General features: G+C 43.6%; 1 protein-coding gene across 1 annotated transcript in view; it reads left to right on the forward strand.

The window, feature by feature from the left end:
• LOC126424663 (kallikrein-13-like) overlaps positions 1-26,369 on the forward strand; it is a 43,741-nt gene extending 17,372 nt beyond the window's left edge. The window contains exons 3-4 of the mRNA XM_050087393.1: positions 6,939-7,137; positions 26,135-26,369. Of these exons, the coding sequence (XP_049943350.1) occupies positions 6,939-7,137; positions 26,135-26,369 (434 nt within the window). The remainder of the gene's footprint in view (positions 1-6,938; positions 7,138-26,134) is intronic.
• Positions 26,370-26,517: the final 148 nt, after the last annotated feature.

A 26,517-nucleotide genomic window follows, 5' to 3' on the forward strand; every position in this document is an offset into this window, starting at 1 on the left:
CTAAGCACTATGGGACTTAACATCTGAGGTCATCAGTCCCCTAGACTTAGAACTACTTAAACGTAACTAACTTAAGGACATCACACACATGCATGTCCGAGGTAGGATTCGAACCTGCGACCGTAGCAGGCGCGCTGTTCCAGACTGAAGCGCGTAGAACCGGTCGGCCACAACGGCCGGCCTTTGGCAGTTTCGACAGCCAGTTGTTCCTGACGAAGACGATGGTCGAAAGCTTGAGGTTGTATCCTGAAATGATGCCGCAAGAAGTCCGAGAATGTTTTACACAACTGTTATAAGAATCGAGGGGCATGAAACGGAAGCTGTGGTTGAGAAGAGAGTGAGACAGGGTTATAGCCTACCCCCGATGTTATTTGATCTGTACATTGAGCAACCAGTAAAGAAAAAGAAAGAATTAAAGTTCGGAGAGAAGAAATAAAAACTTTGAGCTTTTTCGATGACATTGCAATTCTGTCAAAGACAGTAAAGGACTTGGAAGTGCAGTTGAACCGAATGGACAGTGTCTTGAAACGAAGATATAACATAAACATCAACAAAATCAAAACAACGATAATGGAATGCAGTCGAACTAAATCAAGTGTTGCTGAGGGAATTGGATTAGGTAAGGAGACACTTACAGTACTGCATGAGTTTTTCTATTTGAGCAGCAAAATAACTGATGATGTTCGAAGTAGAGAGGATATAAAATGTAGACAGGCAAGAGCAAAAACAAAAAAAAAAACCTTTCTGAAGACGAAAAATTTGTTAACATCGAATGTAGATTTAAGTGTTAGAAAGTCTGTTCTGGAAGAATTTGTCTGGAGTGTAGCTATGTACGGAAGTGAAGCATGGAATATGAACAGTTTGGACAAGAAGTGAATAGAAACTTTTGAAATGAGGTGCAGCCGAGCGGTTCTAGGCGCTTCAGTCTGGAACCGCGCGACAGCTACCGTCGCAGGTTCGAATCCTGCAAGTCCTCCAGCGCTTACAAAGTGCATAAATTCCTTTAGAAAAAAATGCTTTTGGTAGTCCGCGGAACCACTCATGTACTGTGTGGCGTACCTCTTCATCAGAACGGAACTTCTTTCCTCCCATTACGTCTCTGAGTGGTCCAAACATATGGAAATCACTTGTGGCAAGGTCTGATGAGTATGGTGGATGAGGAAGACACTCAAAATGCAGGTCTGTGATTGTTGCAAGTGTTGAACGGGCAGTCTGGGGTCTTGCATTGTCATGTTGCAAAAGGACACCTGCTGACAGCAATCCACGTCGCTTTGATTTGATTGCAGGCCGCAAATGATTTTTTTAGGAGATCTGTGTTTAATGCACCGCTGACAGTGGTCCCTCTAGGCGTGTAATGCTCCAAAATGACCCCTTTTTCGTCCCAAAAGAGAGTCGGCATAACCTTCCCTGCTGATGGTTCTGTTCGAAACTTCTTTGGTTTTGATGATGAGGAATGGCGCCATTCCTTGCTCGCTCTCTTCGTTTCCGGTTGGTGAAAGTGAACCCAGGCTTCGTCCCGAGTAACGATTCTTGCAAGGAACCCATCACCTTCTTGTTCAAAGCGCTGAAGAAGTCCTTCACAAGCATCAACACGTCGTTCCCTCATTTCATGAGTCAGCTACCGTGGCACACATCTTGCAGACACTGTGAAGCTGGAGCACATCAAGAACAATGTGGTGTGCTGACCCATGACTAATCTGTAAACATGCTGCAATGTCATTCAGTGTCACTCGGCGGTTTTGCTTCACTATGGCTTCAACTGCTGCAATGTTCTGTGGAGTCAGCTTGTTATGCCTGATCTGGACGAGGAGCATCTTCCATTGAAGTCACACCATTTGCGAACTTCCTACTCCATTCGTAGACTTGCTGCTGTGACAAACATGCATCACCGTACTGAACCTTCATACGTCGATGAATTTCAATAGGTTTCACACCTTCACTAGGCAAAAACCGAATAACAGAATGCTGTTCTTCCCTGGTGCAAGTCGCAAGTGGGGCGATCGTCTTTATACTGATACTGCGACGAATGTGTGCATCTGCACTATGCTGCCACCTACAGGCCATTCTGCACGCTGTTTGTAGCATGCTTACCAACTTACAGGATAACGGCGCGAAATTTCGATTTGTTATTACAAATTTAAGGTTTTCATTCGACTCACCCTCGTAGTAAGTAGATTCAGAAGTATGTAGGTTGCAGTAGTTATTTGGAGATGAAAAACCGGTCCTTTCAGAGAAGACCACAACAACAACAGTTATTATGCCCTTAGTTCTCATTTGTTATCTATTTTGAGCTTTTCACATGATCTGTTAATTCATAGTGTATCGTATCAAGCAATTTTCTCAGCGGCTGGAGGCTAATTCATGTTTCTCATTTTATAGGCAAATGAACATGTTGTGTGTTATTAGTCCCATATTGGTTATCGGAAAATGTTAACCGAAAACCTATAATCCACACTTCAGCAACTAGATTCAGAAGCATGTAAGGCAGAGTTTGCTTCTGTGCCTACTTAGAAGCCATCTTTCAGCTGCTGAAATTAAGATAAGACTCAACATAGAATACATATTATACAAACAGAAAATACTTGACCAATTTAAAATGTAAATGTTTCATTGAAACAGGCATTAAAATGAAAAATAGTATAGTGTTACCTGACATCACATAATACTTGTAGTATGTGCATGGTTACGTAGACAGCTCCAAATAGGAGGCGACATCGTGTTCGCAATATGTTATGTCAAAACATTATTTCACATTAGAATTGGTGGTACTGTTCGTATTTATCCAGTATATATATATTTTTTTTCATCGTTGAATTGTTATTTTATCTTCTTAATAGCGTTACATGTGTGTATGTACCTTTAGTCGTTTCCCATCAGTCATTCTTATAACTATAAATATTTGTCTTTAAGAATGAGCAGCACGGAGTATTCTACTTAGTGTGGGAGTTATGAACACTTCGAAAAATACACTCCTGGAAATGGAAAAAAGAACACATTGACACCGGTGTGTCAGACCCACCATACTTGCTCCGGACACTGCGAGAGGGCTGTACAAGCAATGATCACACGCACGGCACAGCGGACACACCAGGAACCGCGGTGTTGGCCGTCGAATGGCGCTAGCTGCGCAGCATTTGTGCACCGCCGCCGTCAGTGTCAGCCAGTTTGCCGTGGCATACGGAGCTCCATCGCAGTCTTTAACACTGGTAGCATGCCGCGACAGCGTGGACGTGAACCGTATGTGCAGTTGACGGACTTTGAGCGAGGGCGTATAGTGGGCATGCGGGAGGCCGGGTGGACGTACCGCCGAATTGCTCAACACGTGGGGCGTGAGGTCTCCACTGTACATCGATGTTGTCACCAGTGGTCGGCGGAAGGTGCACGTGCCCGTCGACCTGGGACCGGACCGCAGCGACGCACGGATGCACGCCAAGACCGCAGGATCCTACGCAGTGCCGTAGGGGACCGCACCGCCACTTCCCAGCAAATTAGGGACACTGTTGCTCCTGGGGTGTCGGCGAGGACCATTCGCAACCGTCTCCATGAAGCTGGGCTACGGTCCCGCACACCGTTAGGCCGTCTTCCGCTCACGCCCCAACATCGTGCAGCCCGCCTCTAGTGGTGTCGCGACAGGCGTGAATGGAGGGACGAATGGAGACTTGTCGTCTTCAGCGATGAGAGTCGCTTCTGCCTTGGTGCCAATGATGGTCGTATGCGTGTTTGGCGCCGTGCAGGTGAGCGCCACAATCAGGACTGCATACGACCGAGGCACACAGGGCCAACACCCGGCATCATGGTGTGGGGAGCGATCTCCTACACTGGCCGTACACCACTGGTGATCGTCGAGGGGACACTGAATAGTGCACGGTACATCCAAACCGTCATCGAACCCATCGTTCTACCATTTCTAGACCGGCAAGGGAACTTGCTGTTCCAACAGGACAATGCACGTCCGCATGTATCCCGTGCCACCCAACGTGCTCTAGAAGGTGTAAGTCAACTACCCTGGCCAGCGCGATCTCCGGATCTGTCCCCCATTGAGCATGTTTGGGACTGGATGAAGCGTCGTCTCACGTGGTCTGCACGTCCAGCACGAACGCTGGTCCAACTGAGGCGCCAGGTGGAAATGGCATGGCAAGCCGTTCCACAGGACTACATCCAGCATCTCTACGATCGTCTCCATGGGAGAATAGCAGCCTGCATTGCTGCGAAAGGTGGATATACACTGTACTAGTGCCGACATTGTGCATGCTCTGTTGCCTGTGTCTATGTGCCTGTGGTTCTGTCAGTGTGATCATGTGATGTATCTGACCCCAGGAATGTGTCAATAAAGTTTCCCCTTCCTGGGACAATGAGTTCACGGTGTTCTTATTTCAATTTCCAGGAGTGTATATTTTATGCAAGTATTTTACCGTCTATTACTTTCTATTAAAATTCATATAAAATGCAAATGTTTACATCCTGAGTGTGGGGGAAGAAAAAGGTTAACTTTTCTTTATATTGTTAAACGTTCTTACTGTAGTCGGTTAAACATATGCTGTCAACTGATGTGTAACTTCATTCTTAAGTGGCACACTGCACATATCAGGACACACAACGTATATTTTCAGCTGGGCTCACTGTACAAGTTTTCAGCTCCTACGTTACAATTATATTTTTACATCCACAGTCATCGGTATTGACACGTGCCTTGTTACCCCACAAACTTTTCACCTTCACACACACACACACACATTCATATGTAATTATACTTCGCATCCGCCATAGTTTCACAAGGAGTCCGCAGAATCCGTTCTCAATGCAGCTCGACAGCTCAACATGCCCCATTGTCCATCTGGCGCGTGATGCGTCGACGTTTACACATGAAACCATACAAAATTCAGCTACTGCGAGCTCTTTGTGAAGGTGACAAACAAACCTGTCGAGTTCTGTAATTTCGTTCTTGGCAAGATGGCGCATGAAAGTTTTCTTCTTAGTAATTAGTGACACGGCAACGTTCCATTTAAATAGAAAGGTGAACCGTCATAATGTGAGATTATGGGGTACAGAACAACCACATGAAGTCGTACAACATGACAGAGACTCTCCAAAATTTAATGTTCTTTGTGCAATTTCACGGGAAAATATGGATGGTCCAATTTTCTTTGTCAAGAACACTGATACAGGAAGCACATATCTCGGTATGCTTGAGAACTTTCTTTTCCCACAGTTGGAGACTGATTCGAACGACTTCATTTACCAACAGGTTGGGGCGCCGCCACACTGGCATCTGGAAGTGTGGGAATTTTTAAATCAAAGGATTACTGACCCTGCTGGTCGCGACAGAGGTTCGAGTCCTCTCTCGGGCATGGATGTGTGTGTTTGTCCATAGGATAATTTAGGTTAAGTAGTGTGTAAGATTAGGGACTGATGACTTTAGCAGTTAAGTCCCATACGATTTCACACACATTTGAACATTTGATTACTGACCATTGGATCGGTTGCACTGGACCAAATGATTCAGCCTTACATTACTGGGCTCCTGGGTCACCGGACCTGACTGTAGATGATTATTTCTTGTAGGGGTTCATAAAAGACTGTTTATGTACCTCCGTTACCAACAACAATGAATGAACTGGGGCATAGCATAACAGCAGCTGTGCAAGCTGTAACTCGAGACATCTTCGCTGCAGTGTTGGAACAATCTGAATACCGCATTGACAGATGCCGTGCATCTCAAGGGGGCTTATTGAGCAGCTGTGAAAAAGTATGAGAAAAAATAGTTTTGAGTTTTCCATTCATCAAAAAACAAAATTCATTGTATATGTCTATAGACATGAATGTGTTCTCCTGTTCAGCAACAGCTGATCTTTCAGTATCCTCCCTTCTGCTGTTGCCCTTGTGCTTTTATAGTCGTTTTTTGATCGTTGCTTTTATAGTGCCCACATACAGCTCCGCACGACTACATGGAATCCAAAAGATTCCGGCTTTTTCCAGCGCTTTGCGAGCGTCCTTACCTAATTTTAAATGATCTCTTATCTTCCGGGTATTAACACGGTATTCCGTTGTTTTTTTTTTTTTTTTTTTTCAAGAATTAAAATTTATAGTTTGTGCTGAAGTGTGATTTATCCAGTTTGTCAGACATTAAAGGTGAAGGCTTAGTGGAAGCAATAAGGCAGAAACGAATGCAGGTCACGTAATGTAGTAATCGTTGCCATAATCATGTGCAATCCCCAGAATCTTGTCTTCAGAAGTATAGACGTGCCAAATGTTTTTTTTTTTTTTCAAGAATTAAAATTTATAGTTTGTGCTGAAGTGTGATTTATCCAGTTTGTCAGACATTAAAGGTGAAGGCTTAGTGGAAGCAATAAGGCAGAAACGAATGCAGGTCACGTAATGTAGTAATCGTTGCCATAATCATGTGCAATCCCCACAATCTTGTCTTCAGAAGTATAGACGTGCCAAATGTTTTTTTTTTTTTTCAAGAATTAAAATTTATAGTTTGTGCTGAAGTGTGATTTATCCAGTTTGTCAGACATTAAAGGTGAAGGCTTAGTGGAAGCAATAAGGCAGAAACGAATGCAGGTCACGTAATGTAGTAATCGTTGCCATAATCATGTGCAATCTCCAGAATCTTGTCTTCAGAAGTATAGACGTGCCAAATGTTTTTTTTTTTTTTTCAAGAATTAAAATTTATAGTTTGTGCTGAAGTGTGATTTATCCAGTTTGTCAGACATTAAAGGTGAAGGCTTAGTGGAAGCAATCAGGCAGAAACGAATGCAGGTCACGTAATGTAGTAATCGTTGCCATAATCATGTGCAATCCCCAGAATCTTGTCTTCAGAAGTATAGACGTGCCAAATCGGATGACAGTTTTTGATGCATCCTGCATTTGAAAGCAGACGTGGTGCAGTGACGGCTCTCCTCGGCCTGGGCACTCAGGGGGCTGTGGTGTTGCAGGCGTGGTGATGGCGGGCAACGTGCAGTTCCACGACTTCCGCGACATCATCTACCCCGTGGTGCAGGTGCGGCTGATCCAGCGCTGGTGGATGTACCCCTGGGACCACGCGCAGTGGAACGACATCGCCGTCGCCCAGGTCTACGTGCCCTTTGTGTTCAACAGCTACGTCGAGATGGAGCCTCTGACCGACTGGTCCACGTGAGTGCGCCACATGAGACCGTCGCCTCTAGCCGTATCTTGCATCAGACACTCCTTTTCGTCTTACATCTACACTCAGGCTATATCTCGAACGTCGATCAGCTGTAGAATTTTGGAACACGTATTATAATCAAAATATCCACGGGTGTGCTGCCGGTCTACAGTGTCCAATGGGCACAATATTTCGGCGATCATACATGTCGCCATCATCAGGTGAACTGACGGACTGAGCTCCTGTGAACGTGCCGGCACGGAGATCCGTTCGCTATGGCTGCTCAGAGGGAACTGGGTTCGGTCGCGGTGGCGGCCATAGTGAATTTGATGTTGGGGTGTATGAAGACTGAAAAGGAGGGTAAATTACCTTTCCTTGACGTCTTGGTCAAGAGAAGGGCTGACGGTACCCTAGCTCATGGGGTGTATCGAAAGACAACGCACACTGATCTGTATTTGCACGCAGACAGCTGCCACCACCCTTCACAGAGGAATGGGGTGCTTAAAACTCTAGTACATAGGGCGCGCACTATCTCTGACGCAGAGAGTCTACCCCAGGAATTGGAACATCTCAGAACTGTATTTCGAAAAAATGGGTACTCAGAGTGGCAGATTCAACGTGCTCTGCGCCCAACCACTACAGCACAACCTGTGGAGATGGATGAAATCACGAGGCAAGAAGTAGGCACGGCGTTTATTCCATATACAGGCGCACTCTCGGGGAAAATCGCCCGCACCTTGAAGAAACACCGGGTCGGAACTGTGTTTTGTCCTCCGAATAAAACTCGTGCACTGGTGGGGAGCGCCAAAGATGACCTCGGTTTGAGGAAGGCCGGCGTGTACCAGATTCCGTGTCAATGTGGCAAGTCGTATATTGGTCAGACGATGCGACCGTCGAGGATCGATGCCGTGAACACCAGACGCACACTCGACTGATGTATCCGAGCAAGTCGGCGGTCGCTGAACATTGTTTGTCGGAAAATCACGCTATGGAGTATAAACGCACGAGGATTCTGGTACAGATGTCGAGCTACTGGGACAGCGTTGTTAGAGAGGCCATCGAAATTCGCACCATTGACGACCTCATAAACCGTGACTGTGGCCATAATCTTAGCAAGGCTTGGGAACCAGCGATTGGATTAATCGAGAGTAAATCTAGCAAACGTATAGTTGTAACGACCACGGCGGACAGAGCCATCACTCCGACGTCATCTAATCTCAGACGCCGTCGCAATCTGTTTCACCGCGCGACCGTGCGCGGGGCGCGGACAGCGGAGGGAGCGCGCCGCGGGCGGAGGGTATTTAAATCGGCCGCCGCCGCGATCGAACCCAGTTCCCTCTGAGCAGCCATAGTGTACGGATCTCCGTACCGGCACGTTCACAGGAGCTCAGTCCGTCAGTTCACCTGATGATGGCGACATGTATGATCGACGAAATATTGTGCCCGTTGGACACTGTAGACCGGCAGTACACCCGTGGATATTTTGATTATCAAATACGCCGGGAGAAACTCAAGAATCACAACACGTATTATATTCGAGTATAATGACTTTTCTGGAGACTAGAAATCTACTCTGTAGGAATCAGCATGGGTTTCGAAAAAGATGATCGTGTGAAACCCAGCTCGCGCTATTCGCCCACGAGACTCAGAGGGCCATAGACACGAATTCCCAGGTAGAAGCCGTGTTTCTCGACTTCCGCAAGGCGTTTGATACAGTTCCCCACAGTCGTTTAATGAACAAAGTAAGAGCGTATGGACTATCAGACCAATTGTATCATTGGATTGAAGAGTTCCCAGATAACAGAACGCATCATGTCATTCTCAGTGGAGAGAAGTCTTCCGAAGTAAGAGTGATCTCAGGTGTGCCGCAGCAGAGTGTCGCAGAACCGTTGCTGTTCACAATATACAGGGTTATTACAAATGATTGAAGCGATTTCACAGCTCTACAATAACTTTATTATTTGATATATTTTCACAATGCTTTGCACACACATACAAAAACTCAAAAAGATTTTTTAGGCATTCACAAACGTTCGATATGTGCCCCTTTAGTGATTCGGCAGACATAAAGCCGATAATCAAGTTCCTCCCACACTCGGCGCAGCATGTCCCCATCAATGACTTCGAAAGCATCGTTGATGCGAGCTCGCAGTTCTGGCACGTTTCTTGGCAGAAAAGGTTTAAACACTGAATCTTTCACATAACCCCACAGAAATAAATCGCATGGGGTTAAGTCGGGAGAGTGTGGAGGCCATGACATGAATTGCTGATCGTGATCTCCACCACGACCGATCCATCGGTTTTCCAATCTCCTGTTTAAGAAATGCCGAACATCATGATGGAAGTGTGGTGGAGCACCATCCTGTTGAAAGATGAAGTCGGCGCTGTCGGTCTCCAGTTGTGGCATGAGCCAATTTTCCAGCATGTCCAGATACACGTGTCCTGTAACGTTTTTTTTTTTCGCAGAAGAAAAAGGGGCCGTAAACTTTAAACCGTGAGATTGCACAAAACACGTTAACTTTTGGTGAACTGCGAATTTGCTGCATGAATGCGTGAGGATTCTCTACCGCCCAGATTCGCACATTGTGTCTGTTCACTTCACCATTAAGAAAAAATGTTGCTTCATCACTGAAAACAAGTTTCGCACTGAACGCATCCTCTTCCATTACCTGTTGCAACCGCACCGAAAATTCAAAGCGTTTCACTTTGTCATTGGGTGTCAGGGCTTGTAGCAATTGTAAACGGTAAGGCTTCTGTTTTAGCCTTTTCCATAAGATTTTCCAAACCGTCGGCTGTGGTATGTTTAGCTCCCTGCTTGCTTTATTCGTCGACTTCCGCGGGCTACGAGTGAAACTTGCCCGCACGCGTTCAACCGTTTCTTCGCTCACTGCAGGCCGACCCGTTGATTTCCCCTTACAGAGGCATCCAGAAGCTTTAAACTGCGCATACCATCGCCGGATGGAGTTAGCAGTTGGTGGATCTTTGTTGAACTTCGTCCTGAAGTGTCGTTGCACTGTTATGACTGACTGATGTAAGTGCATTTCAAGCACGACATACGCTTTCTCGGCTCCTGTCGCCATTTTGTCTCACTGCGCTCTCGAGCGCTCTGGCGGCAGAAACCTGAAGTGCGGCTTCAGTCGAACAAAACTTTATGAGTTTTTCTACGTATCTGTAGTGTGTCGTGACCATATGTCAATGAATGGAGCTACAGTGAATTTATGAAATCGCTTCAATCATTTGTAATAGCCCTGTATATAAATGACCTTGTGGATAACATCGCAAGTTTACTGAGGTTTTTTGCGGATGATGCTGTGGTATATCGAGAGGTTGTAACAATGGAAAATTGCACTGAAATGCAGGAGGATCTGCAACGAATTGACGCATGGTGCAGGGAATGGCAACTGAATCTCAATGTAGACAAGTGTGATGTGCTGCGAATACATAGAAAGAAAGATCCATTATCATTTAGCTACAATATAGCAGGTCAGCAACTGGAAGCAGTTAATTCCATAAATGATCTGGGAGTACACATTAGGAGTGATTTAAAATGGAATGACCATATAAAATTAATCGTCCGTAAAGCAGATACCAGACTGAGATTCATTGGAACAATCCTAAGGAAATGCAAACCGAAAACAAAGGAAGTGGGTTACAGTACACTTGTTCGCCCACTGCTTGAATACTGCATAGCAGTGTGGGATCCGTACCAGATAGGGTTGATGGAAGAGATAGAGAAGATCCAGTGGAGAGCAGCGCGCTTCGTTACAGGATCATTTAGTAATCGCGAAAGCATAACGGAGATGATAGATAAACTCCAGTGGAAGACTCTGCAGGAGAGACGCTCAGTAGCTCGGTACGGGCTTTTGTTGAAGTTTCGAGAACATACCTTCACCGAAGATTCAAGCAGTTTATTGCTCCCTCCTACGTATATCTCGCGAAAAGACCATTAGAATAAAATCATAGAGGTTAGAGCCCAAACAGAGGAATACCGACAATCTTTCTTTCCGCGAACAATACGAGACTGGAATAGATGGGAGAACCGATAGAGGTACTCAAGGTACCCTCCGCCACACACCGTCAGGTGGCTTGCGGAGTATGGATTTAGGTGTAGATAGATACGTACAGACAGAGCACTCCCCTCTCTCTGCTGTGTTAGTAATGAAATCAACGCCTAAATCACGTGACGGTGGGCAGGAGCCGAGTTTCTGTCATTACACACTACGCCAAGTGGGACCGACATTTACACTTTTTCTCACGTATAGCTGAAATCAGACACTGTTTTTAACAACTGAACGACTCGTTCTATTTGTAGTACACGTTTAGTAGTACAGTTAACGCATTTTTTTTAATCCCAGTAATTAGTACGATGGTTATCGTTTTTATATTTGATCAGCTGACGGGGTAACTAGCAGTTTCACACATTGTAGGAACCTTTTTCTTCCTTTTTTTTCTAACTGCAGAATTACAGTTCTACAGTGAATCCTCTGTTTGTTGCTCTGCTAGTCATTTAGTTAAAATAACAGTTTTGCAGGAAGCATTTAGTTTTCTGACAATTCCTCAACATCGTGCATGAAATATTTTATTACGCTTTTGTAGGAGATGATTTCCGTTCCTATCTATTTTGTCTGGTTTTTTAAAAAAATAAGCGTTTACATTTTACGACTTTCTGCTAATCCAATACTGATACGGGAACAAGAAAATATTGGAAATGGAAATGAAGTCCTATTCTTTTTGACGGAGCGTATGGGAACGATGCGGGAGACCCGCACCGCCGTACTAGGCAAGGTCCTAATGGATGTGGTTTACCGTTGCCTTCCTCCGACCGTAATGGGGATGAATGATGATGATGAAGACGACACAACAACATCAGTCATCTCGGGACAGGTGAAAATCCCTGACCCCGCCGGGAATCCAACCCGGGGTCCTGTGCTCGGGAAGCGAGAACGCTATCGCGAGACCACGAGCGGCGGTCGTAAAAATATTAGAAGATGTTGGTTACAAAGAAAACTATTGTAGTAATTTAGACAACATCCTGTCGCGCGGGGTATCCGTGCGGTCCTAGGCGCCTTGCCACGGTTCGCGCGTCTCCCGCGGTCAGAGGTTGTAGTCCTCCCTCGGGCATGGGTGTGTGTGTGTGTGTTCCTTAGCGTAAGTTAGTTTAAGTAAGATAAGTAGTGTGTAAACTTAGGGACCGATGACCTCAGCCGTTTGGTCCCATAGGAACTTACCACAAATTTCTGCGGTCTCACAATCTTCGCCTTTAATCGAGTTTTAGATCTGAAGGTCGACCTATTATGTAATGACCTTTATGATTCACTTCGTAATATTTATATATAAATAAGTTCTCCTAAACAGAAGACCATTCGCGTGTTGTTGGTAACGATATCACTGCTACGTTTCAACCTGTAAATAGGCCGATGCACGCTCGAGGATTGTGTTCGTGACGTTTTGTTTTTGTATTTTTAAAACAACCTCGCCTCTAGGAAGAAACATTACTGTCACGTATTTTTCGGTGCAATGAAACGCTGTACATGATTTCTCCACTGTAATAAGCACATCTTTACTGAAAACTTTACAATTAAAACAAACTGAACAGTATTTCAGATGTCGCCTGCAAATGGATGCCGCCACTAGTTGAAAGGGTTGAGACGTAATAAAATCTTGGTATAGGTTTGTTGTTCTTTACATCGCACTTAATTACCTTCAGTTATTTTTTTTTAAATAACTTTCATGTCTTTCGATTAACATTGAAGTTCTATTGCATGATTGACCGTATACTAGGCTTCAACTGGAGCTGAAATGAACTTTTTACATGATTTCGGATTTCACATTGTGGGTGTATTGACCATTGACCATAACAAAAAGATATGCTTTTACGGATGACAGTGGGTGAGTAGTATTTATGACAACACTTACAAAATATAAAGGTAACAGTCTATTCACATACAGTCAGAACGGATTCAGAAGTTTTATTCCCACAAAGAAATGAGTACTAAAGACAGGGGATTTCAAGTTCACTCAATTTTTCTAGATTTCCAGAAAGCTTCTGACACTGTTCCCAACAATCGGCTTCTACTCATACTCCGTGCCTATGAGTTCTGCGAATGGATGAGTGATTTATTGTCAGATTGGTCGCACTTCGTAGTAATTGACAGAAAGTCATCGAGTAAAGCAGAAGTTATGTCTGGCGTTCCACAAAGAAATCTTACAATCCCTCTACTCTTCCTCATCTATATGAATGATTTAAAGACCATGTGAGCAGTCATCTTAGATTGTTTGCAGATGTTGCTGTCGTTTACCTTCTAGTAGCGTCATCAGAAGATCAAAATCAATTGCAAAATGATCGTCTACAAGATGACTCTGCGAAAAACTATCAATTGACTCTGAATAAGGAAAAGTGTGAAATTGTCCACGTTAATACTAAAAGAAAGCCATTAAATTCCCGTCACACGATAAATCAGTCAAATTTAAAGGCCGTAAATTCTGCTAAATAACTAGGGATTACTATTAAGAATAACTTAAATTGGAACGCACATACAGATAATGTTTGGGGAAGGCTAACCAAAGACCGCGTTTCATTGGCAGACACTCGGAAGATGCAACGGGTCTACTAAAGAGACTGCCTGCACTACGGTTGTACCTTCCTCTTTTGGAGTACTGCTGCGCGGTCTGGGATCCTTACCAGATAATGTAGACGGAGTACATCGAGAAAGTTTAAAGAAGGGCAGCTATTTTGTATAATCGAGAAATAGGGGAGAGGGCGTCACGGGGATGATATGCGAGTTGGGGTGGCAATCATTAAAATGAAGGCGTCTTTCATAGCTGCGAGATCTTTCAAAAAAATGGTTCAAATGGCTCTGAGCACTATGGGACTTAACTGCTGAGGTCATCAGTCCCCTAGAACTTAGAACTACTTAAACCTAACTAACCTAAGGATATCACACACATCTATGCCCGAGGCAGGATTCAAACCTGCGACCGTAGCAGTCGCGCGGTTCCAGACTGTAGCGCCTAGAACCGCTCGGCTTCTCCGGCCGGCCGAGATCTTTCCACCAACTTAATTCTGCGAATGGGTAAATACTTGCATTTTGTCGACGTCCACTTGCAGAGGTTGAAATGATTATCGTAATAAAATAAGAGAAATCGGAGCTCGAACACAAAGATTTAAGGGCTAATTTTTCGTATGCGCTGTTACAGAGCGCAGTGATAGAGAACGAGGAATGAGTCTGAATGTGGTTCGACTAACCATCTGCCAAGCAGGTAAGTATGAAATGCAGAGTTGTGATGCGCAAGTAGATGTAGATGAATGCTTCCCCTACAACGATGTCTGGTCAGCAGCTAGTGCTAAAGAGAACTGAAGTTAAGTTAAAAAACTCGAAGACATGCACTGTCTCTCGTTACCACGTAGACGCGTTATCGCTGAAACAACCGCTTTTGGGTTATCTCGGTTTTCTTCCACGCCAGTTTAATCTGACTGTTAAAACCGATCGAAAGAACCGGTTTCTGCAATAACGGATTTTGGGTTTTTATCCATATTATAGTAATTCCGGGTTCGAGTCCCGGTCGGGACACACATTTTCAACTGTCCCCGTTGATATTTATCAACGCCTGTAAGCAGCGAATGGTCTGGATTTCACTGTAATTTCAATCGAACACAGACAGAAAAAATTTTACTTTATAAATTTCAAGATACATAGAATCAAAATATTAAATCAAATAGGCGAACAAAAGAAAATTTTATCTGTCCATAGTTCGCTGCTTTTGTCGAAAACTAATAAGTGGTTGACTGCAACAAAAAATCAGCAGTATTTTCCTATTGATTCTAAATTCTTGAAACTCTGCTCAAAAATCCTGTTGTAATCATCGATCAAGCTACCAATTGGGCATTACGAATAGTTAGCGCTAAAGGAGGAAAACTGAGGCTGAGGAACTTCATTTTCGCGTTAATCTGTCCGTTTTCAATGGCTACAATAAGATGTTGTTGTTGTGGTCTTCAGTCCTGAGACTGGTTTGATGCAGCTCTCCATGTTACTCTATCCTGTGCAAGCTTCTTCATCTCCCAGTACCTACTGCAACCTACACCCTTCTGAATCTGTTTAGTGTATTCATCTCTTGGTCTCCCTTACGATTTTTACCCTCCACGCTGCCCTCCGATATTAAATTGGTGATCCCTTGATGTCTCAGAATATGCCCCACCAACCGATCCCTTCTCCTATTCAAGTTGTGCCACAAATTTCTCTTCTCTCCAATTCTATTCAATACCTCCTCATTAGTTATGTGATCTACCCATCTAATCTTCAGCATTCTTCTGTTGCACCACATTTCGAAAGCTTTTATTCTCTTCTTGTCTGAACTATTTATCGTCCACGTTTCACTTCCATACATGGCTACACTCCATACAAATACTTTCAGAAAACACTTCCTGACACTTTAATCTATATTCGATGTTAACAAATTTCTCTTCTTCAGAAACGCTTTCCTTCCCATTGCCAGTCTACATTTTATACCCTCTCTACTTTGACCATCCTCAGTTATTCTGCTCCCCAAATAGCAAAACTCCTTTACTAATTTAAGTGTCTCATTTCCTAATCTAATTCCCGCAACATCACCCGATTTAATTCGACTACATTCCATTATCCTCGTTTTGCTTTTGTTGATGTTCATCTTATATCCCCCTTTCAAGACACTGTCCATTCCGTTCAACTGCTCTTCCAAGTCCTTTGCTGTCTCTGACAGAATTACAATGTCATCGGCGAACCTCAAAGATTTTATTTCTTCTCCATGGATTTTAATTCCTACTCCGAATTTTTCTTTTGTTTCCTTAACTGCTTGCTCAATATACAGATTGAATAACATCGCGGAGAGGCTACAACCCTGTCTCACTCCCTTCCCAACCACTGCTTCCCTTTCATGCCCCTCGGCTCTTATAACTGCCATCTGGTTTCTGTACAAACTGTAAATATCCTTTCGCTCCCTGTATACATTGTCAAAAGCTTTCTGTAAGTCTACAAATGCTACAAACATAGGTTTGCCTTTCCTTAATCTATTTTCTAAGATAAGTCGTAGGGTCAGTATTACCTCACGTGTTCCAACATTTCTACGAAATCCAAACTGATCTTCCCCGAGGTCGGCTTCTACCAGTTTTTCCATTCGTCTCTAAAGAATTCGTGTTAGTATTTTGCAGCCGTGGCTTATTAAACTGATAGTTCGGTAATTTTCACATCTGTCACCACCTGCTTTCTTTGGGATTGAAATTATTATATTATTCTTGAAGTCTGAGAGTATTTCGCCTGTCTCATACATCTTGCTCACTAGATGGTAGATTTTTGTTAGGCCTGGCTCTCCCAAGGCTGTCTGTAGTTCTAATGAAATGTTGTCTACTCTTGGGACCTTGTTTCGACTTACGTCTTTCAGTGCTCTGTCAAACACTTCACGCAGCATCATATCTCCTATTTCATCTACATTCTCTTCCATTTCTATAACATTGTCCTCAAGAACATCGCCCTTGTATAGACCCTCTATATACTCCTTCCAACTTTCTGCTTTCCCTTCTTTGCTTAGAACTAGGTTTCCATCAAAGCTCTTGATATTCATGCAAGTGGTTCTGCTTTCTCCAAAAATCTCTTTAATTTTCCTGTAGGCAGTATCTATATTACCCCTAGTGATATGCGCCTCTACATCCTTACATTTGTCCTTTAGCCATCCCTGCTTAGCCATTCTGCACTTCCTGTCGATCTCATTTTTGAGACGTTTGTATTCCTATTTGCCTGCTTCATTTACTGCATTTTTATATTAAAGGCATATTTATATATAAGGAAGGCATATTTATATATAAAGGCATATTATGTAGCTTCAGCCAATGTATCAGCTACATTCTATTTTTATTTTGTACTATGAATCAACTGGTTTAATGTTCCTCCTGTTTCATTTTTTAATGGAAATGGCAGACAAATGATGTGAACTTTTCACAAACGATGCCACAATTGCTTTTTCAGTCTCATTGTCAGTGGCTGTTCTTGGACGTCCACTGTGTAGCTTCTCCACCAAAGAGTCTTTTGCACGAAATTTGTCCAATAGCTTGGATACTGTCATCTGCGAAATGTCATTTCTCTCAGGAAGCCGGACAGCAGCGACCACTCTGGTACTTCGTTCACCACTCATTAACACACTTTCAGTGCTTTCCTGCAGTGTAAGTGCCACTGTGGATCACCTGCAACAATAAACAAAATTGCTCACTTTCTTGCAGTTTCAAACTTTAACAGGTCATAACTCCTACAAAAATAAAGATATCTTAAAATAGAGTTCACTTGTGTATTCCTGAGAAAGAGGCAGTTCAAAATTATGTGCCACATGACCCCCTTCCCATTTGGAAGATGTAATCAGAATCTATGATGACAGATTTCAAGATAGCGGCAGCTGTTGCCCTAGCTCCTGTAAGTTGGGCCGTCAGCTACAGACACACCATACCGGACGCCATTATGATTCCTCACAAGCCGGCCGCGGTTGCCGAGCGGTTCTAGGCGCTTCAGTCCGGAACTGCGCTGCTGCTAATTCGCAGGTTTGAATCCTGCCTCGGGCATGGATGTGTGTGATGTCCTTAGGTTAGTTAGGTTTAAGTAGTTCTAAGTCTAGGGGTCTGATGACCTCAGATGTTAAGTCCCATAGTGCTTAGAGCCATTTAAACCATTTGATTCCTCACACCGTTCGATTTAACAGAGATGAATCCAAATTTTTACCTTACTCTGTAGAATACAATCAGGTAAGGCATTCCAGCGGATCGTGCTGTTATTGGCTGACTCTTATGACATCATCTGGAATACTGTTTTACCCCGAGAGTTTAACACCGTTACCAGCTCCATGAATTGTGTGTTTGTTAAGTGCTGTCACACGTTAATAAGGATTGCACACTTGTTTGTTATAATAATGGCCAGCTTCAAAGACGTAATATTAGGAGCTAGAACATCTTATAGCGTTCACAAATACTCATTGTGGCTGAGGAAGATCAGGACGCAAGAATCGAAGATTTTCCATCGCGGCAAGTGTTTTTATATTTTCTGTTTTAGATTTTGTGTTCAGATACCATATTCTAATGAAAGTTCTCGTTCTTACGTAGATAGGACCCACTTTGTGATGCATTGCCGGAAACTTTGAGGTTATTATAGAAATTAATTTTTGCAATGCTCCGTCACACTTAGCTACATATCGCCCATGAAAACTGCAAAATATGTCTTCAAACGCATTATTTTTTTTTTTTGATTCATTCATGTGAAGGAGAAGTGAGTCCATCTTCGGAGGAAACGGAGGTCCAGTCATTACAGGTGAGGTATTCTGAACCCGGAAGAAGTTTCTCTGAGACTGAATGAAAGGATCTATGTGCTTCCATTTAAATGCTATGTAAGCTGCAAGATATTTCAGTTCATCTTGGAATTTAATGGATACAGTTCTAGTTTTTGTCCGCTGAAATTAGTGCAGTCCAAATCAACTGTCGAATTTCCGGTTATATTAATGCACAACTCGCTTGTGATGAATTTCATGGAGTCTGGCCGTTTCTTCTGATGGAGACACATGTGACAGCACCTCACAATTACTCTACGTATCGGATGTATTTGCCCCCAGTGGCATGTATTTTGTATTTCCATTCAGTGTTAGAAGCCGAATTCTATTTTTTACCTCGAAAGGTGCTGGCATGTCGTAAAATGAACCCAACCGCAAATTTTAGAAAAAAAAAAGCTCTAAACGTCTTGGTTCAGCCTGGAAGTTAACATGTAAGAAGCTTCCATATTCTTTATGACCCTACAAAGTCCAAAGAGAGAATCTGTTGAAATTGGGAAACCCATCTAGAATGGCTGCCAGCATTGCTGTTTTTGCACAACGCTTGTTAGAACAAACCTTGAGGAAGCGTTTTAATGTGTACAGGGCTATTACAAATGATTGAAGCGATTTCATAAATTCACTGTAGCTCCATTCATTGACATATGGTCACGACACACAACAGATACGTAGAAAAACTCATAAAGTTTTGTTCGACTGAAGCCGCACTTCAGGTTCCTGCCGCCAGAGCGCTCGAGAGCGCAGTGAGACAAAATGGCGACAGGAGCCGAGAAAGTGTATGTCGTGCTTGAAATGCACTCACATCAGTCAGTCATAACAGTGCAACGACACTTCAGGACGAAGTTCAACAAAGATCCACCAACTGCTAACTCCGTTCGGCGATGGTATGCGCAGTTTAAAGCTTCTGGATGCCTCTGTAAGGGGAAATCAACGGGTCGGCCTGCAGTGAGCGAAGAAACGGTTGAACGCATGCGGGCAAGTTTCACGCACAGTGATGTGAAAGATTCAGTGTTTAAACCTCCTCTACCAAGAAACGTGCCAGAACTGCTAGCTCGCATCAACAGTACTTTCGAACTCACTGATGGGGATATGCTGCGCCGAGTGTGAGAGGAACTTGATTATCGGCTTGATGTCTGCCGAATCACTAAAGGGGCACATATCGAACATTTGTGAATGCCTAAAAAAACTTTTTGAGTTTCTGTATGTGTGTGCAAAGCATTGTGAAAATATCTCAAATAATAAAGTTATTGTAGAGCTGTGAAATCGCTTCAATCATTTGTAATAACCCTGTACTCTTGTATTTGAAAATTAAGGCTGTAACCCCTTCGAAAAAGTGCCTTGGCCTTTGGAACCCTTGAGTTTTAATCAAAGATGTCACTTATCACTTCAATTATATTTCCTTCTTGTTACTTGTTTAGTAGGTATTTAACAGCTTGGGCACAAGAGTGAAAACAGCTGCGCTGACATTCGTACATTCTCTTCTACACGAGCCTCCATAATGTGATGTATGCTGCTTATATCCCTGCTCTGTGCTGCTAACAGATTTTCAAAAAGCATATTGTTCAATACTGTGATGTTGAGCAGAGTTACACCATCATGGGCGAATAATTCCAAGACTGATAACACTCAGAAGCGGGCTTCTAAAGAGAATTACCTGACAACTTGTGCATTGTCCTTGTCGGTGCTTGCGACACCTCGAATGCATCTCTGGGCCAGTTTGGAAACTTTTGTGACGTCATGACTGACCCTTAAATTTTATTTTCAAAGGCTACCCCATATGCTCATTTTTTAAGTCCCGTTCATAATCTTTGTGAGTGAAATCATCTGAATAAATCCTTGCACGGCCAGCGACAAGAATAGCTAACAAGCAACTGGCTTCAGTTGCCACAGACTGGAGGCGCGCCCGCGCGCGCGTGTGTGTGTGTGTGTGTGTGTGTGTGTGTGTGTGTGTGTCTATTTTTGGTGAAAGCCATACTGACCGAAAGCTTATTTGTGACAGTGTTTTTGCAGTGCCTATCTGCGACTCAGCATCTCCACTCTATGGTAAGTAGCAGCTTTCCTTTTCAAAATATTGTACCAAGTAACTGCATTTTATTTATTTCAACAGAGGGATTCGGTATTTGCTTGTATTAACAATATGCATGTAATATTCGCGCTTCCCACTTCTCATATTCCCATTGACGTCACGCCATTCGCCAGCAGATTGTGCGGCAAGCCAGTATCGCATGCCCTGGATAAAGTCCACTTAAACATTTAATCGTCTGGCATTCTTCTTACAACCTATTATTAATATCTGGGATTAACACTGCAAGTCACATACTGCCATCTGTTGGTCAAAGGCTATAGTCAATTCATCAAGCTATTTCTTGATGCTTAGCAACCACTTGGCACAAACGGAATCTCTCTCATACAAACTTCCGTCCCTCATCGTGTAGCCGCCGCAAATAGTACAGTTCAAGAAAGAAAATTAAAATTCCCGCATGTCAAAATTCCGGTCTTGTGGGTGGGGAAGGAAAATCATATCTTGTTAGTAAATAACTAACTAGTTAATAAAAATAGAATAATTGTGAGTGGGCGATAGCGTCACTTTATAACTTAAAAAAAAAAAAAAAAGAAACACCTAAAACTTCTATCTGTACAAAGGAGCTATGACCATAGGAGAGACCATTCATTATGCAGTCATTTAAGCCCATATTAATAATCACGGACTGCCAGAGTGTTATGCAGAATTTAAGAAATCAAAAATTCAACAAGTAGACTAAAAGATGTATTTTGGATGGTCTGCATCAGAGAAGCTAGACAAAATAACGTAGACATCCAGTTGCTGTGGATAAAAGGATATGAAATTTTCCATAACGAAATAGTCGACCACGTACCAGAGAGGATGATTGTTTAAGGATTCAGGGCACTTTTTATATTATGAAAAATCAATGTTTATTTATTTCAGGCACTGTTTATAATGTATATGTTTTACCGATTTTTTGTTGATATCAGGTAATGCAGCACACTTGCTAAACAAATCAGAAGTATTTTGAATGTTTTTGAACCTACTGAGGGCTATTTTTAAAAAATACATAGAAATGGATGCATTCAGATTCAAATGGTTCAAATGGCTCTAAGCACTATGGGACCTAACATTTGAGGTCATCAGTCCCCTAGATTTAGAACTACCTAGAACCGCTCGGCCACAGGGGCCGGCAGTTGATACATTTTTTTTCCAAAATGCTTCCTCAAATTGAGATACCATTTAATCCAATGTTATACATTTGAAGGAGACCAAATTTTTACCAGATATGCATGACATGATGGCCGAGGTACTAGACCTATTTAATTCCAGCTATTATGTGTATTACAAGGATAAAAATATTACATCTTACATTTTAATTTTTATAAATTTTTTCCTAATAAAAATGTTATTTTTCTATAATTTAGTTGATTCTGCAATAAAGCTTATGTCTACTACATAAGTATGGACTGATGCAAGTTACAGAAAAAAATTAGAGCAATGCTTTGTAAACTTTAGGAAATATTTGTACCTGAATTCTGAAAAATACAACTTGTGGGGAATTGCGAATGATGGTATGAGTCCAATTAAACTGTGCCTTAGAACATTTCTGAAGCATAGTCTTCATCCTCCAGCATTTCTTCATCTTCAAGCTTCCTCTTGGCATTCCTTTTAGCACTTCTTGCTTCTTTGGTAACTTGAAGAGCGCATCTTTCAGCTTCTTGCACCCGTTGTCTGCCACATGCAAGCAGTTGATCTTCCATATTAGAGCCACATTTTATGCCTGAATTTCTCAGGACTTCCAACCTTCCTATCATTCCATCATTGAAACATATCACTGCATCTAGTGCACCAACTTTTAATGTATTTAGACCTACAAAAACATTCTTGGGTTATCTTTCCCATATGCAATGGTTGACACTTTCATTTGTATTCTGAGTGCCCCCATGAAGGCATATACTAAGAAAAACAGGGTCACTCAGGTCTCTGAAAATTAGTTTTATTTCACTCATAACAGGCTCAGGAAGAGAATGCTTATGATGGTATGTTTGACCACTTTCTTTTCCTTTTTAGTAACCACACCAAGAATCTGCTCCTTTAGGGCAAAGTCTGTGAACAGGTCGGTCATCTGTGGACAACTTATGAAAGTAGATGCCCCACACAGCTTTCCCCACTGCTGTAACATCACTCAGAGGTGCAGTTCATCTAATGGCCAGTCCATAATAACTCTGAAGAAGGTCTATTTCAGTTTCTGTCAATCTGCCAGACAGAGATTTTCCTTTCATTTCTCTTCATAGCTTCCTCAATCTAGCACCCATCCTCTTTTGCACATGCCCACAACACTCCAGTTTTGTTACCAAGGTATCACCATAAAGGTAGAACTCATTAAATTTATTGAAAGCTTTAGAGTCCTCATCGCCTAGGTACTTCGTATATCTAACATCATAAATGGGCACCGACCTCTGAAATATTTTTAGAGCTCCATCACATTCCACTACACTGTAACCATCATAATTCTTAGAACATTGATGTTCAATATGTCCTTCAGTGTTACGTGATAAAAGCATAAAAAGTACGAAGGTAATCCCAAAAGTAAGGTCTCCTATTTCTTTCATAAGTACATAAGTCTGTGTGGCCGTTGGTCACATTGTTATGAAGAGTGCTTCATGCGCTGTGTGTAAACATGCGCACGCCGCGCTGAGGCGCGCTGTCTTGGCTTGGCAGCCGTTGAGAATGGAGCTCCCGTTAGATGTTACCGCCAAGTGCGAATTGCGCGCAGTTATTCGGTTTTTGAACGCATTGGGCACTGCGCCGATTGAAATCTATCGCCAATTGACGGAAGTGTATGGTGAGTCGTACATGGATGTCAAAAATCTTCTCAAGTGGTGTAGAGAGTTTGTTTCTGGTCGGACCGAAATTAACGTCGAACAAAGGAGCGGTAGACCGTCAATTTCTGAGGAGACAGTGTTGAAGGCTGAGCAAAGCATGCGTGAAGATCGGCGGATCACCCTGGATGATTTCTGCACGTTGGTTCCTAAGGTTTTCCGAAGAACCGTTCACAGAATTTTAACGGAAACGTTGAACTACCGGAAGGTGTGCACATGATGGGTGCCACGCATGCTGACTGAGGACCACATGCGGCAACGAGTTGATGCTTCCCGCGCATTTCTTCACCGCCTTGCAGCCGGCAAGGACAACTTTCTCGGACACGGGTGACGAAACCTTGGTATACCACTTTACACCTGAGACCAAGCAACAATCACGCCAGTGGCGGTATCCTTCCTCGCCAAAGCCGCGGAAATTCAAACACACACAGTCTGCCTGTAAAGTCATGACAAACGTTTTTTGGGATCGGAAAGGGGTATTGTTGGTAGACTTTATGCCCACTCGGACCACAGTTAACGCTGACAGGTACTGTGAGACTCTGAAAAAACTGAAACGGGCAATTTAGAACCGGAGAAGAGGAATGTTGAGCAAGGGCGTACACATTCTCCATAACAACGCTCGCCCACACATCGCTCGGCAAACCGTTGCTCTCCTGCAACAGTTTCCGTGGAACGTAATCACCCAGCCACCCTATAGTCCTGACTTGGCGCCCAGTGACTATCACCTGTTCCCTAGGATAAAAGAACATTTGGCCGGAAAGCGATTCAGCTTCGACGACGAGGTGAACGAAGAGATTCACAACTTTCTGAACAGCACGGCGTCGAGCTGGTATGACTTGGGCATACAAAAACTGCCACAGCGTCTACAAGAATGCATCGACAGAAATGGTGATTATGTCGAAAAATAGCTAAATGTTTAAGCCATAAAATGATGTAAACCATTGTAGAAATAAACAGGTCTAAGTACTTATAAAAAAATAGGAGACCTTACTTTTGGTATTACTTTTTGACACAGAGAAAGTATAACTATGTTCTATTACAATTTCAAATGAGCAACGTGAAATATTTACCGAAAATGCGATAAAGATAATATAAAATAAAAATTTCTCCACTCGATATTACCTTTTTAATATTAACACGTCGATCTATTGTCGGTGGTAACATAGCCGATATACACTACTGGCCATTAAAATTGAAACACCATGAAGATGACGTGCTACAGACGCGAAATTTAACCGACAGGAAGAAGATGCTGTGATATGCAAATGATTAGCTTTTCAGAGCATTCACGCAAGGTTGGCGCCGCTGGCGACACCTACAACGTGCTGACATGAGGAAAATTTCCAACCGTTTTCTCATACACAAACAGCAGTTGATCGGCATTGCCTGGTGAAACGTTGTTGTGATGCATCGTGTAAGGAGGAGAAATGCGTACCAATTCGTTTCCGACTTTGATAAAGATCGGATTGTAGCCTATCGCGATTGCGATTTATCATATCGCGACATTGTTGCTCGTGTTGGTCGAGATCCAATGATTGTTAGCAGAATAAGGAATCGGTGGGTTCAGGAGGGTAATATGGAACGCCGTGCTGGATCCCAACGGTCTCGTATCACTAGCAGTTGAGATGACAGGCATCTTATCCGCACGGCTATAACGGATCGTGCAGCCACGTCTCGATCCCGGGGTCAACAGATGGGGACGTTTGCAAGACAGCAACCATCTACACGAACAGTTCGACGACGTTTGCAGCAGCACGGACTATCAGCTCGGAGACCATGGCTGCGGTTACCCTTGACGCTGCATCACAGACAGCAGCACCTGCGATGTTGTACTCAACGACGAGCCTAGGTGCACGAATGGCAAAACGTCATTTTTTCGGATGAATCCAGCTCTGTTTACAGCATCATGAAGGTCGCATCTGTGTTTGGCGACATCGCGGTGAACGCACACTGGAAGCGTGTATTCTTCATCACCATACTGGCGTGTCACCCGGCGTGGTGGTATGGGGTGCAATTGGTTACACGTCTCAGTCACCTCTTGTTCGCACTGACAGCACTTTAAACAGTGGACGTTACATTTCAGATATGTTACGAATCGTGGCTCTACCCTTCAGTCGCTCCCTGTGAAACCCTACATTTCAGCAGGATAATGCACGACCGCATGTCGCAGGTCCTGTACGGGCCTTTCTGGATACAGAAAATGTTCGACTGCTGCCCCGTTCAGCACATTCTCCAGATCTCTCACCAATTGAAAACGTCTGGTCAATGGTGGCCGAGCAACTGGCTCGTCACAGTACGCCAGTCACTACTCTTGATGAACTGTGGTATCCTGTTGAAGCTGCATGGGTAGCTGTACCTGTACACGCCATCGAAGCTCTGTTTGACTCAATGCCCAGGCGTATCACGGCCGTTATTACGGCCAGAGGTGGTTGTTCTGGGTACTAATTTCTCAGGATCTATGCACCCAAAATGCGTGAAAATGTAATGGTATGTCAGTTCTAGCATAATATATTTGTCCAATGAATACCCATTTATCATCTGCATTTCTTCTTGGTGTAGCAATTTTAATGGCCAGTAGTGGATATCGATACTACTCAGGTAACAGTTATCGATGTATCGGTATATCGATATTTTATTGACAGTCCTAGTCCTAGAGACAGGACTGCCTTGCATGTTCCTACATTTCTGCGAAACCTGTATTGGTCTTACAGCTAGGAAAATTTGTTTTGTGAGCGCTCAGTCCGTACGTGCACAGGAAACTCTGACTCCGGTTCCTCGTTTCAGCTTCGGGAACACGTCAACGCTGTGCCAGATCGCAGGCTTCGGTGAGCAGTTCTCCTGGGACGTGCGGCACACGCTGCACTACGCCGCCCTCGAGATGACCGACAGCGCCGAATGCAAGATCGGCGCCGGAGCTTTCAACGCACCCGTCGGCGAGAACGTCTTTTGCACGAAAGACACCGAGGAGAACACCAAGTGTGACGGCGACGCCGGCGGGCCCGTCTTGTGCTACGGGTGAGCGAGATGCGTAGCTGGTGCAGAGTCAGCAGAAGAAGATCCCTGACAGCTGGCACCGCTGATGCCAGATTTCGAGCGCCAAGTGTAAATGGCGCCAGGTGACACAGTGGTCGCTGCAACAACACTAAGATGTTGCCTCAGAGACAGAT

The sequence above is a fragment of the Schistocerca serialis genome, chromosome 10 (assembly GCF_023864345.2).
Source record: "Schistocerca serialis cubense isolate TAMUIC-IGC-003099 chromosome 10, iqSchSeri2.2, whole genome shotgun sequence".
Classification (NCBI taxonomy): Eukaryota; Metazoa; Arthropoda; class Insecta; order Orthoptera; family Acrididae; genus Schistocerca; species Schistocerca serialis.